This window comes from Mastomys coucha, unplaced genomic scaffold, assembly GCF_008632895.1.
Source record: "Mastomys coucha isolate ucsf_1 unplaced genomic scaffold, UCSF_Mcou_1 pScaffold2, whole genome shotgun sequence".
Taxonomy (NCBI): Eukaryota; Metazoa; Chordata; class Mammalia; order Rodentia; family Muridae; genus Mastomys; species Mastomys coucha.
The window spans coordinates 21,342,462-21,361,428 of NW_022196902.1; the positions used below are offsets into that span (position 1 = coordinate 21,342,462).

The window sequence follows — 18,967 nt, forward strand, 5'->3', positions numbered from 1 at the left end:
ACCAAAGACTGCACATGGAGGGGTCTGATTGTTCAGGCAGCATGTGTATAGTAGAGGTTTGCAAATTCCATCATCAATAGGAGGAGAGGAGCTTTGCCCTGTGAAAATTCTGTGCCCCAGTGTAGGAGAATGCCAGGGCCAGAAAGTGGGAGAGGGCGGGGTGGCAGGCATGGGGAAGTGGGAGGCAACTGGGGTTTGTTTTGGTTGTTTTTATTTGTTTCTTTGTTTTTTGGAGGGGAAACTGGGAATAGAGAAATTTACATGTAAATAAAGAAAATATCTAAAAAAAAAAAAAAAAAAAAAAAAAAAAAAAAAAAAAAAAAAAAAAAAAAAAAAAAAGAAAGAAAGAAAAAAAAAAAGGCTTCTCTGACCAAAGTGGAGAGCACCAATAATGTGTCAGTATAAATACAAATATTGAAAAAGAACTATAACACCTTGTGCATTTAGGAAATCAGCAGTACTAGGTTCCATGTAGGGTGTATGAACTCCCTAGTCATGGGCTTTTGAGAGGATCAATCATGAATTCTCTCCAATGAAGAGGGCATCAGAGCCAGTCAGTGATTGGTTACCCCATAATAGTCACAACACCATTGTACTCATGAGTGCTTCATGCCTGGCTGGTTACTTAACTCAGAAGATTCATATCTAGATAAGATTGATGACAAGCTTTCTCACTCAGGAGCTTTCCTTGCACCTTTGAGCCCTGTGAAAGCTAGCCAGTAAGGTGGAAGGATGTAGTTCAGGTGCAGTGTGACTTCTCCATGTCCTGAAACTATGTGTGCCATTAGTGATGGTGTCTCACCATCTAGTTCTTTTGGGAAGCCAAGAGCAATGGTAGTTATCTCATACTGTTCTATGGTGTGGTTCTGTCAACACCATTATCCATTCAATAAGTGTACTCCAAGTTTAAAAATTATATTTTAAATGTAATTTACTTAAAAATCAGGAGATTTCCATATGGATTTTTGCTTCATTTTTCAGTTGGATTCACTTTCCATTCCACCCTTCTCTGTTCCTTCCTTCTTATCTTTCTACGCTGAGTACGGGTTCTTCATGAATACTTGAAAGATTTATGCTCTGCCTTGTTACTTCTCAGTCAGTCTCCATATTAATGGTAACAGTGTGTCTTCTCCATTGGCAGGGGACTGTAACTATGCAAGCAGCACATGAATAGAAAAATATACAAAACATGACTGTTTGGTACTCTAAATGAAATCATAAAGCAATGTCTGACTATGGTGGATTAATCAGATCTAGTGGTCATCCAAGACCTACCTGAGCTCAGAGCGGAAGGGATGAAGACATTCTATTTAGGGCTGAGTGTTCCAAGGTTTCTCACTCTGCACATACTGGTTGGCTGTAGGTCTCCGTGTTTGTTCCCATCTACTGCAAGAAGAAGCTTCTCTGATGATGGCTGAGCAAGACACTGATCTATGAGTATTAACAGTATGTCACTAGGAGTCATTTTGTTGTTAAATTTCTTTAGTAGAACAGTAGTATTCTGTTTTACCTTAAGTCTCTGGGCTAGCTAATCTCAGGTTCTTGGCCACCGAAGCAGTGTTGTTTATGGGTCTCATCTCATGGAGTGATCCTTGAACCAAATCATATTATGATTGGTTACTTCCTCTGTGTTTGTGCCACTATTGCACCAGCATACCTTGCAGGCAGGATACTGTTATAGATTAAAAGGTTTGGAGCAGAGTTGAGTTTATCATTTTCCTTTGGTAGAGTGCAGATTAACATCCTCTACTAAGAATCTACTATCCCTCAGGGGTGAAGACTCTAGGATGGCACCAGCTCAACTGGTCTGTGTTCTCAGTGAGTTATATAGGTACTGTCTTCAGCTGACAGTTTGGGAGAGCAGCCTTGGTAACAGCCCCAGTTATTTGGGGATTCCTATAACATTTCTTCGGTCATCAACTCAATTAGATAAAACCCATTTACCATATTGGAAGTTTCATTTGGTGACAAGAAATTTCTATCTGGGGCTCAGTCTCTCCCATTATTTGGGGATATCATTAAATTGCCTTCATATATGTATATATTAAGAAGTATCTATTGAATCAGGTTCCCATTCAAATGGCCCTTAATTTTAGCTGTTTTGTCACCATATTTTTCTTCCTTGTCCTCTTCCTGTTTGATTCCCCTGTTCCATCATCCTTGCCCTCATTTAACCATAGATTTTCCTCCTTTTTATGGAGATCTATATTTCTCCTCTAGTCTCTTACTCTATACCTACCTTTTGTGGTTCTATAGATTGTAGCATTTTTAATCACTGATTTAACAATGTTCTTCATCTTGCTTAAGAAAGTCACAGGCACTCCAACAGTTTGATACTATGCTGCATTACTCACTTTCATTATTATGTGAAACAAACATAATAATTAATAATATTTAGTAAACCCCAAATAAATATTGAATCAGTTATATGCCTTACAGTTATCATTTGACTCTCCAAACAGGCATTTGATATAATACTATTTTTTCTCATAATGTTAAGAACACCAAGACACTAATTGCATTTAATAGATGAAAAATTCACCTGAGATCAATAAGCACATAGATATTGTCTTCAGCCAACAGTTTGTGGAGAGAAACCTATAGGCTGGCAACAGCCCCAGTTGTTTGGGGATTCCCAAATGGAGATTCTAGATTTGAACCTGGCTAGAGAGTAAGCATCCTGCCAGTCCTTATTTCCTCTTTCCTTCCCTCCTTTTCTTTCTTCTTTCCTTCCTTTTTGTACTAGGAATTAAACCTACATCCCTTTACATACTGAACACAATTCCTATGAAACCCACACCCCCATGAGAAGACATTCTTACCCACTAAATTTTTCTACTTAAGCTCAAGACAGAATGGAGAAAGTCCCTTTTGGTTGGTCTCTGTGTCTCTGTTTCTCTGTTATTTTCTCAGTGGATATGGTCATTAATTCTAAAAGCTCATTCTGTGCTCTTACACTTAGCAGTGGACTTCCTGTCTTTAGTACTTTAAATAAAATACACATCTGTCTTTCCATATGACAATGCAAAATTTTATAGATGAAGTGTGATTTAATTTACATAATGAAATATTAAATACCTTTCTGCATTTTTGGTTGCCCAACTGTCTTCTGCCTTCTAACTATAACTCCCTTTCTACAGCACTTTCAGATAAAGACAATATTAAACGGTACTCTTGAAGGTTAACTGTAGCCACTTCATTGAATATTGGACATTGAGTGGTAAAGGTGTTCAGTGCATGAAATGTCTTCTTCATGCTGTTGAAATAAAAGAAATATTTAATTTCTTCCTTCTTTATTTATTCTAGCTTAAATGTAGATGCTGTAATGGGAACTTTGGAGTCATTGTAGAATATGTAAGATGGATAAAAGATGAGATAGCAAATAAGAAAGAGCTGGTCTTATAAATATGCCACATAAACATATGCTACTTCTTACCACTGTTTTGTTACCTAAGATAGTATAATAGATTTTCTTATTTGGGTCCAGCAAGATTGTTTAGTTGGTAAAAACATGTGCCACTTGACTTGATTGATCTCCAGGATCAAAGGAAGGAACCAACTCCCACAAGCTACATTGTTCTCCCATGGCCAACATAGGATATTTATGTCCAGTATACATACATACATATATACAAGGCAGAATTAATAAAGATGCAGTAACAAGTTTGTGTTTAAGGAGCAGTTGTTTTGGATTTGTTTTATCAGCTGAATGAACAGTCGTAGAGTAGGTTTCATAATCAATGTTTTGTTTTTATTAGATGTTTTCTTTATTTACAATATCTCCTTTCCCAGGTTCCCCTCCAAAAGAAAAAAGAAAAAGAAAATAAAATAAGAAAAAAAAATCCCAAACTAAAACAATCCCCTGTTCCCTCCCCCCTCCCCCTGCTCACAACCCCGCCCTCTCCCACTTCCTGGCCCTGGCATTCCCCTACACTGCGGCACAGAAACTTCACAGGGCCGAGGTCCTCTCCCACTTCCTGGCCCTGGCATTCCCTACACTGGGGCACAGAACCTTCACAGGGCCGAGGTCCTCTCCCCCTTCCTGGCCCTGGCATTCCCCTACACTGGGGCACAGAAACTTCACAGGGCCAAGGGCTTTTATCTATCATTTTCTATCCCATATGTATTAGGACAAAGATATTGCTTGGCTAAACACCACAATCAAATCACTTATTAGCTCAGAGTTTTATCAAGAATGACAGATTATTCAACTATTTTTTTTTCCTGGAAGAAGAAAGAAATTATCAGAAAGCAGTGATCATAGCTCACTTTCTATACACAGAAAACTACTTCCTTCCCCTCCACCCCCACCCTTGGGTACTAACAAACAAATTAAAGGTAAACAAAAAAAAATTTAGTTTGAGCTAAAACTGTTTCTACCTGGTATCAATGTATTCTAGTTTTGTCATTTTGTTTTTAAATTTTCACATGCTATCACACCCAAACACACATCCACAACCTCCTGAAAATAAGCCTCTCAAAGTACAGGTAGCCAACTCTTCCCAATAGAAAAAAATCCCCAAATCAGGCTATAGGATCCCACTAATCCCTGAGCTTGCCCCAAGATTGGACCACAAAATTCCACAAATACAGGCCATTCTGGATAGTTCCACCCACAAGAAACCCTACAGAAAGCCTGCACCCTGCTCTGTTCTTTGATGCTTCTTGCCCAAACAGAGGCAGCCCTTCTCTGTGTCTTTCCCAGTAAGTATCTTCTGCAACGTTTGTTGTGAAGCATGACTTTGTGGTATTCCTTAGCTCCCTCCTGCATGAATATCTTTCACTTCAGAGCTGCACAACTTGCATTGGGAAACCTTTCTCCTCGGAGCTGTAACACTTACACTGAGTCATTTAGTGCAGTGCTTGTGTACATGTTTAGGGATGACCATTTGGAATAGGATGACCTAGCAAGGTGCTATTTCCTAGAGAAGTCTGATTCTCCTTCTCTCAGCAGTCATTGATTCTCTGTAGGTCTTTGGCATGTGAAACTTTCCATATCAACGATAGCATGCTCACCAGTGTCATCACTATGCAGGTATTGTTTAAGTAACCATATTGCTGAAGTTTAATAAGTGCAGCTTCCCTGTCATGTATAGAAGGCACCATAAACAGGTATCTTTGTACTCTGGCTCTTACAATCTTTCTTCTTCTTCTTATATAATCTCTGAGCCTTAAGTAGAAAGACTTCAATGTAGATACTACATAAGGGTAGGTATACCACAGTCTTATGTTCTGTACTTTGAACAGATATAGATATCTGTAAAAGTTCTCATCTGCTACATGATGAAGCATGGCTAATGAAGATTGAGATCTTAACTTATCATGGCTATAATGATGAGAGTTTATAATATAGGTAGAAATCATATTAACTTAGGAAAATAGCACTAATAGATTCTCCACTAAAGTCTGACCTTTCTAGTCACAGGTAGTAAGCTGGATTTATAGCATGAATTTAGGCATTGGATTTAGCATTTAGACATGAATTCCTTCCAGTGATGTGGGTGTTGCATGCAGCCAGAGAGCTATTGGTTACTTCCAAGGTAAAGGTATCACTGTTGCCCCACAGGGAATATGTTGCCAGGTCAGTCATTGTTGTGACTTACAGGTTTTAGAACTATATGGACATTTTAGTTATTGCTGTACTGCTGTGAAAGAAATACCATTACCAAGGTACCTCTTAGAAAAGAAAATACTTCACTGACTTGCTTACAGATTTAGGGAGTTGTGTTGGGGTCCAGGAACTTGCTACACAAACTATAGTTACACCAATCTCAGTTAAACCAGAATAGTTTATTGAATGAACACCATAATACTGAAGGACCACATAAAGAATTTGGAAATCTAATTAAGGTACTAGTATGCTCTCAGAATAGAATTTTTATAGGAAAATCCAGGTTTAAAAGTTTAAAGGGGAAGGAGGAAAGCAACTGGCTTAGTAGGCAAAGTATTATCAGCTAACCTTTAAGCTGATTGGTCCTGAGTGAGGTAAGTGAGGTGGCGTATGGGAGGTGAAGAGGATAATTTCAGAATATTGAGATAACAGAGTATGAATATTATAATCAAACTTTTTAGCTTATTAGTAGCATTTTTCAATGTTAGTCACAAAAAACACAGTGAGCTCATATATATGTGCAGGAAGGGGTACCCAGTGGTCAGCTCTGACTCAAGCCATTTTAGACATAATGTTCCATATTGACCTTTGATTTGTTGAGTCTTACACGAAGCTTTGTGGATTTTTTAAATATTAGCAAACCTCATAACATTCATAACCTCAGAATCCTCAGAACATTCAGAACACACAGAACAAAACAGGGTATACTGTCAGTATGTCCTTGAGCCAAGTCACTTCTCCTCCACAGAGACTGGCAGGCATGTTACAGCAGCAATATAAAACAGCTGGCGGGCATGGAACAAAATTGGTACAACTATTCTGAGGGTGTGTGTGTGTGTGTGTGTGTGTGTGTGTGTGTGTGTGTGCGTGTGTTTGTGTGTGTGACAGACCATAACAGTTTGGTTCATGATCATCATGGAAGAAGGTAAACAGGTATGGTGCTATAGCAGTAACTGAGACCTTTACATCCTGACACTCAGGCACAGAAGGAGACAGACAGAAACAGAGAGACTGACAGACAGGCAGAGAGAGACAGACAGAGAGACAAGAGGAAGGAGAGAGTCACTGGACTTAGTGTAAGCTTTTAAAAACTCAAAACCTACTCCTAGTGACACACTTCCTCCAACATAGCCACATCTAATTCTTCCCAAGCTATAATTGATTTTATTTCTTCGGATGTAGTGGTGAGATGAGAGCTGTACCCAAGGTGTGCAGATACACAGCTTGGGCTTAGCCCAGAGCATTTCCTTCTCTGTTCTAACTATCCCAAGGCGTAGGCCCGGAAGCTTTTTGCCTCTACACAGTCCACTCTTTCAAGATGACTGATTCAATCTGACCTCTCTAACCTTCTGACTGAATTGCTCTGCCTGGCCTCATACTAACTTTGGGAATATAGTCTAATGTTTTGACTCCTTCTCATTTTCTAGCTCCTTCTGTCTTCATCTGTGTCTATCTTGTTCTCTCTGTAAAACTGTCCCAGTAAAACTGCAAACCAACCTCTCACTGCTCTTAAGTAGCCTCTTTCTTGTGCTGTTCTTATATGAGTTGGGCGCATCTTATCAGTCTGTGAAATGCCTCCCTGATTTGTCACTTTGTCTGCCCCTCAATTAGACATCAATTTCAAACATTGGTGCTTCCCTCTAAAATGAAATGTATCTTCATAGTTTGGGATTAAAGATGTCTACGAATGGCATTACTGTATTCTAGCCAGATTATACTGTAATCAAGGGCTTCTTATCATTCCAGCCAGATCACACAGACCTAGGTCTTCATATGTGACTCCTTGCCAGAGCAACCATGTTGCTGTATTTAAGTTCCTCTAAACCAAGACTTTCGATTCCCTGATGTCTAAGCACACAAATATAGTTTATAAGAGCTATTTTTACTCAAACTACCACAGTAAGATTACTGATTTCTCTTCTTCTTTGGCAACTTGTACACTGTCGTCTGAAACAGTCCTCAGGGAGTAGGTTTCCAGGTCAGTTCCAGTTCACTTCCTCCATGATCTGTGTTAAAATTTTGTGATTTCTTAATCAATAGGATCTTATCCTCAAGTTTTAGAAGGAACCAAGGACAGTGGCAAAATTTTATATTGTTTTTGAAGTCTCTTAGACTCCCCTGACCAACCAATAAGTAGAAGTGAGGGTTATGCTTCCCACTGCAATTTTGTAAGACAGTCATGTTGTGTAGTGTTATTCCATTAAATATACATGTAATTTTGTGAATATCCATTATATATAACAATTCTATAGATACTTTAATAGGACCAAAGAGCCAGTTGGTATTTCGTTTTCTTTATATAAATTTCTTGCTTTTATATTTAAATTATTTTTGTACACACACACACACATATACGTATATATATGTGTATAAATAAATCCATATATATGTATATATATGAATATTTTTTTCTGCATATATATCTGTGAATCACATATGTGCCCTGGTGCTCATGAAATAAAAAAAAAGTGTCACATCTTCTGAAACTGATGTTATAGAATTATATGAGTTACCAGGAATTGAACCTGAGTATTCTGCAAGAGCAGTCATTACTCCTAATTGTTATACCATCTCTCCAAACCCCCAATTTCTTGTCTTAAAGAACAATTAAAAAAGTTCACGAACACCTATTGTGTGTACGTTCTAAGTAAGATTATTAAATAATCCATTTTCCTCTGGCCTTTTAAAGTTTCCTTAGTGTAATTTACCTCTCCCTCTTCTTTATTCTGCATCAAAAATCTCTCCCCTCCATATATTGTTTCCTTCTATTTTCTACTTTGTCTTTCTCCTTGTATATTTGTGTGTCTTCCATTTCCAGCTTTCAACGATGTTAAGATTTTTGTTTTTTGTTTTATTTTTAAGAAAATAGTTTCTTTGTTCTTGTTTCTATCTGTCATCTATCTACCTATCATATCTATCTATCTATCTATCTATCTATCTATCTATCTATCTATCTATCTATCTATCTATATTGTATCTGACTTTATAAGCAGAATTAGAAGGTATTAGCTCTTCCTTGATAGAAACTTTAATAAGTTTAAATATTGACAATTCTTCCTTATTCTACCTACCTGCTCAATTTGGTATGAAGTTTTCCTTATTGTTAAAAATTTTTGATAGACTATGGAGAGAGTTCTCTTATTAAAGAGCAATTTAACATTTAGTATATGATTTACAATTTTGATGTGTGTTTTTCAACCAGGTGTTACAGCCTAGTCCTTAATTCCAGCGACAGTTGAAGTTATAGCAAACAAACAAACCAAAACAACAACAACAACAACATACTGTAATTTCAAAGGAAACCTGAACAGAATAGTGGGATCCTCTCATAAAAAAATGCATTTGAAATTTCTAACAAATACAACAAGTATAAAAAGAGTTATCATTCTTCCAAAGATAGAGAAATTCTATTTGTTATAAATTTAACCTGATGAGAAAAAAAATCTTACAAGAAAAAATTAGATTTGTAAAACAGAAATTAAATTATTAACTAATCATGCCACTTGGTTTATTTTAGATTTAATCACTGAAAAAATATTTATAAAATGGAACTATAAAAATCTAAGTAGGTAACTCATAATAAGTATTGTATCTTATAAAATTACATATCCCTCTCTCTATATATACTCATAAACACAGTGCACATATACACTATATCCATATCCATATACACATGTATATGTGAATATGTATGTGCATGTGTATTGCTTTGTTTGTTTCTTTAAAAAGCTCCTGCTCTCTATCTCAGTTGGGTTTGTCTTCCTCGTCTGTAATCACAGGTGTGCATCACCACACTTGACTCATTGTTGATTGTACTGTGGGTACATTAGGCCTTTAATCATCTCTTCTTTTTGTTAAATCAAAACAAACAAACAAACCTCAGTGAATCAGAATATAAAAGAATGTAAATCAAATTTTAAAAAGAATGGAAAAAACTAATGCAATTTACATTATCTACCAAGATTTTCAATGCTATATATCCCCAACTAAAGGTAGTAAGTGTTCCTTATCATTGCCTTTCCGGACTCTGTTGTGAATAACTAGTCCTTTTGAAAACTAAATCCAAACATTCCATAACTAGTATTAGATAGCTAAAGAAATAGTTTTCATGAAGTTAGAAGCATCACTCTAACATATAAATGAAATATATGCCTGGAGAATTTTAATTCTAAATGGAAGAGTGAGTGAGATGTTGAGGCCAGCTCAGCATTGAGGGTGTAGCCTTCCTCTGAGCACTGAGCCACAACCCCCGCAGAGAGTAGACTCTTTTATTCTCTTCCCAGTTTATCAGGGAAAGATAAATTCTATGACTTTCTTCTTCATGACCTAGGTTTTACATCTCACAGTAAGAAATGCCTTGGAATGCAAAAGCTTTGGTCTCTAAAACATTGTTTTGTTTTTATTTTTGTTTTTCCTGATGTGATACAAAGAACTGACTTTGAAAGTACAAACTGGTATTGTATTTGGTTTTCTTTCTCATTGTAATTGAGAAATTGTTTTCCAATTTTCTTTTTAACATTGTAAGAAATTCCTTGATGTATATACTGCATTCCTCTTGGACTAAACCATACCATGTAGTAATCATACAGTTTTTATTCTTATGTTTACATATAAAGATTTTGGTAATTGTTAAAAAAATCTTTTTTTCTTTCAATAAAAACTATATTTTCACAGTTGCTATTTTCTGACATTCAAAAAATTTGAGTCTCACATCAAAGAATGACAGAACCTTGTCTTACCTTTCCCGAGTGTACAAGCCTCATGCTTTGGCTTCAACAGTAGAGTGTCTGTAGAGCAGTGAACCTTCCTAGAGCTGTGACCCCTAATTCAGTTCTTCATGTTGTGGTGAGACCCCAACCATAAAATTATTTTCATTGCTCATACATAAGTAATTTTGCTACTATTGTGAGTTGTAATGTAAATGTTTGATATACAGGACATCTGAAATACAACCCCTGTGAAAAGGGTCAATCCATCCCCCAACAACAGGGTCATGGCCCATAGGTTGAGAACCCCTGAAGTAGAGGAAGAATTTGGCTATTGATGAGATACTGTATTCCTCATCTACTAGATGGTTTTCAGTTCTTTTAATGTTCCTTACTATAGGAATTTTGCTGTTTGTTAATATATTAGTTACATTTTTCATTGCTAGCCTTCAAAAGGCACTTTTAGGGAGGAAAGCTTTATTTTAGGGGAATAGATGGGAAGGCGTGGCAACAGTGATGACTGTGGGTGCCAAGTTAGCTTTCTCGCTATAAAAACAAATTCCCCTGGGACCATCCTCACACAATAGTGCTCCCTACATTCATAGAGAGCCTTCCCTTCTCAGGTAAATATTTCTGAAAATGCCCTGTTTCAATTGATAATAAAGAATTACCTTACATCCATGGGCTGGACAATGATACATGACTCAGAGGGAGGATTAAATTTAAGAGCTGCAGGAGAGAAACCATCTAGCAAAGTAAGTGGAAAGGGGGGAGGCTCCCCAGAGGTAATGGGTTAGCAGAGATGAAATATAGAGTTTGGAAGGTGTTAAGCCAGAAATACTGGAGGGAAATATATGCTCACCGAGGGGAGGATTAGAAATGCTAAGCCATACATATTTCAAGGCATATCAAAATTAATCCTGCATATGTGTGTCTTTCATTTGTGAATCCAGAGGGCTCTTGCAGGTGGCTGGAAGTGTGACCTACGGGAGCATAAAACAGTTTAACTAGTTCACAACTACATGTGGGCTCTTTTTTCTCTGGTTCAAGGGTGACTTGATAGTCAGGCAAGAGGTTTTGAGTTCATTAACTCTTCATGAATCAGAGAGAAAAGAAAGGAAAAGAAAAGAAAATAAAAGAAAAGGAAAAAGAAAGAACAGAGGCACACTTAGTAGATAACTTTGAAGAAAGTCACACCATCATTTTATTGTGGTTCTCAGTTTTAATAGTTTCTCAGGATAATTAATCACACGGTTTTCTAAGCATTTTTACTTCCATAAGTTCATATAAGTTTAAAGCAATAATCCATGTAATAAATCAATAAAGTTTAAGGCGTTACAACAGAATTGTTTACATGTGTTTCAATTAAGACTAGTTATCTCACTAAATAATATTTACTACCCCCATTAGTTCCTTATCAGTTTAAAGCAATAATTTTTATGTCACAAGGTAGCCTAGTGTTGTCTGGAGACAAATCATTTAGATTGCGTCTTATTAGTTTTGAGTTTTGCATAGGTAAAGTAGTCAATGTTTTATTTTCTGTCCTTGTATCTAAAATAAATTGTCCATTCCAAGTTTATGATCTTTGGTTACCAGATAGTGGTCTCATATCAAACTTAGAAGGAATGTTTTCCTTGATTATAAATTTGTTTCAGGTTTGCTTTCGTTACCTAGTGTAATTAGCCCATGACACAGGAAGATGTATAGAGCTCTGTTTACAGGTTTTGTTTTATAGGGGGTATGATATTACCTGTATAAACTTAGGAATTCTATAAAATCATAACCAGGAATTATGAAACCATCCATTTGTCTATACAAAATTACTACATGAGAGTACATCTTCATGTTGATCTTCAGAAAATCTGCCCAATAAAGTGGGCTAAATGCCCTGGAATTATTAGGCTATGTAAGAGTGGCAGGAAAGGCATATCAGCTGAATGAAGCAATCCTGGGAGAAAGTTTCTAAGGGCCCTTCAACTCGGAGATCACCCATCACAGTCCATGCAAAGTGGTGGCTCATGTCCAGAAAGTTCACTTGTATGCTCTACCCTTTACTAGATGGCTTTTGACACATTATAGAACAGGCTAGGCTCCAACTGACAGAAACATGCCTACCTCTGTTTCCTGAGTGCTGAGGGTAAAGGTGTGTGCTACCATACCTAACCCCAAATACAGATTTTCAAAGCCTCACCTATATACACTGCAATGTCTTGCACACTCTCATTTTTAGACTTGACTTCTTAGATAACATTTTAACTCCTAATTAATGAGAAGAACTCCATCTTCTTCACATCCATAGAGATCTTCCTCAGATTCTTTTGAGTACAGCCACCATTAGTTTTACTACTCTTTTGACTGACATGTTGGGATGGGCATGAACTTGAAAGATCAGTTCTCATTAACAATCAGGGTCTTACCCTACTGCTAGTTAAGCAACAGGCTTGCTAATCCACATGCCTAGTGATTCCAACACTGTATCTGAACAGCATGTTCATCTAGTTTTAGGTATATTCCTTAGATGGCGGAGAAGAATTTGTCTTGGTCTTGCATCTTTTTATAGAAACCCTGGCATGCGAATGTCTATTCCAGCTGTGGTTTCTTTAAGCTTCATTCAAGTGGTGAACTATATAGAATAGCTGAGCAGCTCTCTCTGATGGTATCTTTAATGTTTTATCAACCACAATGTTTAGAGATATGATTCCAATATCACATTTAAAGACTTCTTTTATGGATAGGCTATTTACTGACAATAAATACTATGCCTGAGCAGAGAATCATCAACATATTTTCAAGAAGCAGGGATATGTCTACTGGTATGTCTCTCTAGACATTGTCACATACTAGCTTATATACCATAGGCAACTACTAACAACTATATTTTAAAAGTAATACTTCCTAATTGTGAGACCTTGTGTCAAAATAAAAAGTGAAAAAGGAGATGACAATGTAACCTATCTGTGGAATGATTACCTAACATGTATAAAGCCATAGGTTCAACCCCTTATACCTAATATAGAAAACTATAAATAGAAATCACATTGAAAAACCACATGCCCAGTACATTCTTTAGAGTATTCAGAAGGCAGCCAGACAATCTGACATAGGCTTATCACTTTGACAGTAAATACACCTTTAAAAAAATACAACTCACATAGACCCTTGACTAGTACATGCTCATGTAAAAAGAACTGATGCATTTCCAATAACTATCATTTACAGTAAAGATTAGTAATGAAAATATTCACTAGGGATCTAGTAATAGGACAGAAACTATATAATAGCTGTATGGGTAGAAGAGTGGGAGAGTTTGTATATTTAATTAACATGTTGCTGGTTTACTGGGAAATCATAATAAATCCCCAAATGTACATCATGTCAATAATAAAACAACTATGTACCAACCTAAGCTATGATGGCAGTCCCTCAATGTCTATCAGGTAATGTGTTCAAAGTGGTATTAGAGCAGAAGAGGAAACGAGCATTTCTTTAGAGTGGCTGTAAGGAAGCTTTGAGGATGAGGGTTAGTTGAGTGTTTAGGATTGGTTGAACTTAGGCAGGTTCATGAATAGGTAAAGGAATGAAGACATAGTTGGAGAAGAAAACCTCCAAACAATGGAACTTTCTACTTCCTGACTGCCACACTGTTTTTAACTTCAGGACAAATGGAAGGAAAAAAAGTCTATTGAATCAATTGTTTCAGCTGTTCCTATGTGATCATAGCATTACTTATATGGATTTTCAAGCAAGGAATGAGCTCATAAAAGGATATTAATGTGTCCTTTTTATTGAGCAAAGTAGAATTACAGAAAAAGTGATTTCAAAGGCACATGGCTCTTTCATTACAACCTTCAGGGGCAATGTTTGATCACTGAAAACAGGCTGCTTTGTTCCAGTTTGCTCTGATGTTTGGCATTATCCTGAATACATATGCTCTGACTTGGAAAGGATCGGTCTGTAAAGATTTAATAGATTCAAGACTTGCATATTCAAAATACTTGTATCCTGGTTAAAATGGAATGAAAACTACTTGAATATGTATGTCTATATATAAGCAAACAAATTTTAGACCCACATCTCAGTAAAAGTCTAAAAAGCAATCAAACATACATGTTTATTCTGAGAATATGAAAGTTGCTTATTTTAAAATTCATCAATATATTTAAATTCAGGAAAACATATTTTAGGAGGTGTTATATTGGTAAGAGCAAAATATGGGAAACTTACCTATTTCAGGGGTCTACATGCCCTTGTTACCTGTCACTGACATAATTTCTTAATTTTGATGATCCCTGAACAGTCTTTCAAGTACAGCACAGGTGAGGATACTGTGTGGCTGATACAGTGTTTGTCTCAAAACTGCAAAGCCATTGGGTGGATCTCTAATACTATGTAAGCTGGGTGTAGCAGCACAAGATGTAATCCAGGCATCTGGGAAACTGGAAGCAGAAAATTCAGAAGTCTGTGGACTTCTTGGGCTGCAGCATGAGTTAAAGAGCAGCCTAGACTACACAAAACATTTTCTAAAGAGAAAAAGAGAGGGAGTGAGTAAGAGAGGGAGGAAGGGAGAGAGAGAGAAAGAGAGAAAGAGAGAGAGAGAGAGAGAGAGAGAGAGAGAGAGAGAGAGAGAGAGAGAGAGAGAGAGAATAGTGACTTTCCTACTTTGTTGGAAACAAACAAGGTAGTCACATGTTAAAGAGAAGTTTTCTGTGTTACATTTGTATGTTGTTCTTATCCTACTATTAATAAAAGAAGTAAATTTCATTTTATTATTAAGTAGAAAAGTAGTTGCTTAAAGAGAGACTACAAGCTTTTCATGCGGTGACTAAAACTCATAGTTTTGTTGTCATACAATTTTCTGGCTTCTTGCTCCTACAAATGGATATACAATGTTGCACAAATTTATCTTTTGGATTTTGCATCCCTTTGAACCTTTGAAAGAAGTTGTCATTCCCAGTCAGTCAGTTGGCTAAGAAAGCATTTTGAAGAATAGACACTCATTGTACTGAAATTAAGTTCAACACTTTTAGGTAAAAGTGTTCAATTATATCATGTCCTATTTCACTTGATAAAGAAAAATTTTTCCTTAGCACATATTGCAATTCCTTTTGCACCCCCTCTCCACCTCAGTGACACGAGGTTTTCTGTGAGAGGGTGGCACATTCTTCTCTGACTTCTTTTACAACAATCCCCAAACAGAGACTATTTCAGTTGTATACTTGCAGCCCGGATCAATGCTTTACAAACCTTAATGTGCTTATTAATCATCTGGGGATCTTGTTAAAAATGCAGGCTCTGATTCAGCAAGTCTGGCCAAGATTCTAACAAGCTCCTAGGTGACATGGTGGACTAGAGTTTTGGTAGTTAATGTCTAGAGTGCAAATGACCTCTTATTAAATTGGTATTTGTACCCAGACTCTGATAACTGGAAATGTAGATTCTCCAACTTTAAAGTTACTTCATATCACTGTTTTGTTCAGTGTAAAGTTAATAAAAAATGTATAATTTTTACTCTCTCCATCTATTCCTTCTTAAAAACAGAAGAAAACCACTTCCCCTCTCTAACTTTCCAGGAAAGACCTAAGAAACTGCTGAAAGTTTACAGAAGTTTCTTTTTGCATCTTCGTGCCCTCCCACTGTTGTTCCCTCTGCCCATCCTTGCCTCACGTGACTCATCCTTTGAAGCCCACATTGGCCATAGTCTCCTCCTGGGTTCCTTCTCCTTATCTTTTTCCCATGGAAACAAATTGCCTCTGAGACTTCACAGAACTCTGCAATTCATATATTATGACTTCTTCCTGTTCTTTCCAAATGGTCTGCTACCTGTTCACTCTTTGCAGAATCAGGCTTCTGTGGATAAAAACTATATATATGATACCTGATATATACTACCAATCACAAGGCCTAACGTATTTGGTTTACTGACTAGTGAAAAGGGTGTGTTGTAATCATACAAAAACATAAAATACAGGATGATATAATAGCAGTGCTATAAAAGGTTAGTATGTGATTTATCATAGCAAATATGTGTTCTGAGGCTAGTGACATGTTTTTTAAAATTATCTTATACTTCAGTTTATTCCATAAAGTGCTTGAAACTTGTAACTCCATGTAGTAAGGTTAATGAAGGTACAGGGACATAAGTAGCTAAGAGAAATGAGTAGTATGAGAAATCAAAAGGGGGCTGTGGCTCAGTTACTAAAAGCTCAGGGACCAGACAAGCTAATCATCAGGAGTGATGTTCTCTGCACAGGATGGTAGTGTTTACAGGTTGGACTTCTGCTTGAGAGGCTTAACTTCACCGAGGCTGTTAGCAGCTCCCCTGCCCTCTGGCCTCTGTTGTTAGTATTAGGGTAAGAACATCATGCAAACGCTAACACAGAAAATTGCTCTTTAATGTGTCCCTAGCATTTTGTTTCTAACCAGGAAAGTCACTACTCACCATAGTCTCTCTGTTTTTGTCTCTGTCTCTCTCTGTCTCATGCACATCTGTTTTCTTAGGTTGCCTAGGTATGGCAGTGCCTCTATGTAAATTGTCTGAAGGGACAGCAAGTCCATTCAGATTTCTTTGATTGTGTCATGGCATTTGGTTGTGTTATCTGTTGAGACACAGATACAATCAGAGCATTTTGAACTGGGTGAAATTCCAGCTTTAGAAACATTTACAAAAGCCATGAATGCTGTGAAAAGGTTATATCTCGCCATATATCAGACCAGAGTCTTTGAGGACATTAAAGAAGAAAGGGCAATAGAGAATTTATTTTTCAAAAGATTAGAATTCAGAAAGCAGACAAAAGTGGCATTTTGTCCTCATAACCTTACATTTAATATGGCCAAGAAGCTTTGAGCCACCATGGACAGAGGGACAAATTGCTGTCCTATTTGATTGCCTGCCATTGTGTAATGTTCCTTACACCACTTATAAGTTACTGTTCGCTTGTGACACAGCTATGTTTCAGTAAAGGTGCCATGAGATCTCTTCCGATTGGAGTGGACTGTCCAGAACTATAGCCACTCATCTTTTTGGAGCTCATAGTTTGATTGTTCCCCTGCCTGTTCTCCTTTTATTGAGAGATACAGAATGAACAAAAGCCTTGCCATTCGCATCTGTGATGATAGTTTGTCAAGGATGCTGAAATCCTGAACAGAAGTGATTCTTTTCTGTTTTGCTGGCTTGGTCTGCCACCTATTGCCATAAAAGTATTGAGTGTTGTCTCCAACTTGTTAAGAAGCAACAGATCAAAATGGGCAAGAAGACTTAAATTCATATTGATGACAAGAACCTGATCTGAAAAATAAATAGGAAGCAGTTAGTATGAAGTCCAGGTATACAGACTTCTCTGTCTTTGGGTCTTGGATTCCATTGTGGCCTTATCTGAAGTACATACTCCAACAGGGATATAATTGCTGCTGACTTAAATGGCTTGAATATGTGACCTGGAAAAATGTACCAAATATTCTAGCAGGGAAGGGGTGACTGTGCTTTGACCTTGAGTAAATGAGCTAAAGGTGATGAGGAAACCATAAATTCAATTAAAAACAAACAAACAAACAAAAAAACCAAACAAGATTGATTATACTTTACCCTGTGGTTAAAGTGAAAATCCGGTGTGTTTCCTGGCACATGGTATACATTTTTGAATAGTCAGGTTAAATTTCTGTTTAGCTAAGTGAGGAGTTGAGTGAGAACAGTTTATATAAGGCTATGCACATCTGTTTTTTTCTTCACTGTTGAACCCTTTTTAAAAAAAGATTATTTTCTTTCTTTTCAGGGTCTGTTTATGAGATGTTTGGCAATGAATGCTGTTTGTCAACAGGAGAAGTGATTAAAATCACAGGTCTCAAAATTAAGAAGATCATGGCTGAAATTTATGAGGGTGCTATTGGAGGTTCTGAGTCTCCGAAGCCTTTTGAGCTGCCCATGAATTTTCCAGGTATAGTCTATTGCATCCACTTCACAGAAAACAAAAATAATGATAGCTTTCTAACTACTTCTCTGTTGTTTAAAAAAAAAACAATAATGCTAGCCACTCGATTTTAGCACATGAAGATTTAGGACCCAGGTGCTGTGGTAGAGCCTCCTTGCTCAGAGATGGTGAGAAAGCACCAAGCTGTTCCTACTCCACCAGCATCCTACAGCATCCTACAAGGAGAAAGCTCTTTCTCCTCCTTCACACTGCCTTTTTTTTTTTTTTGATTTAAGTTTTATTGCATTATGATGAGAAAAGATACATAATTTCAATTTATCTGAATTTGTTAACATTTAAAAGTATATTTTAAGTAAATAGAATTACATCACATTCTTCTTTCTCTTTTGTACCCCAACTCCTCCCAGAGACCCACTTCAATACCTGCCATACCTTTCAATTTTTTAAATTTTATCATATTTAAAATTTACAAAATATTGTAAAAATACAAATGAGTACTATAAAAGTTGTTTGATATAAAACAACAATCAGTTGAACAACAACACTGAAAATATATACATTTTTCTCAATATAAATTTTAAATAACTCCAAACATATTAACTGTATGATATTTAAAATAATATATCACTTTTTTTTTAAATGAACATAAATAGATAAAATCTTTTTGTTTATTTTCTTGTTTGTTCTTTTTAGTAGAGCTTTAAATCTTGGCTCTTACTGTGATA

The 18,967-nt window shown here is 36.6% G+C and overlaps 1 protein-coding gene across 1 annotated transcript in view; it reads left to right on the plus strand.

The window, feature by feature from the left end:
• Themis (thymocyte selection associated) overlaps positions 1 to 18,967 on the plus strand; it is a 234,696-nt gene that overhangs the window by 36,447 nt on the left and 179,282 nt on the right. Inside the window, exon 2 of the mRNA XM_031380677.1 lies at positions 18,087 to 18,248. Coding sequence (XP_031236537.1) covers positions 18,087 to 18,248 — 162 coding nt within the window. The remainder of the gene's footprint in view (positions 1 to 18,086; positions 18,249 to 18,967) is intronic.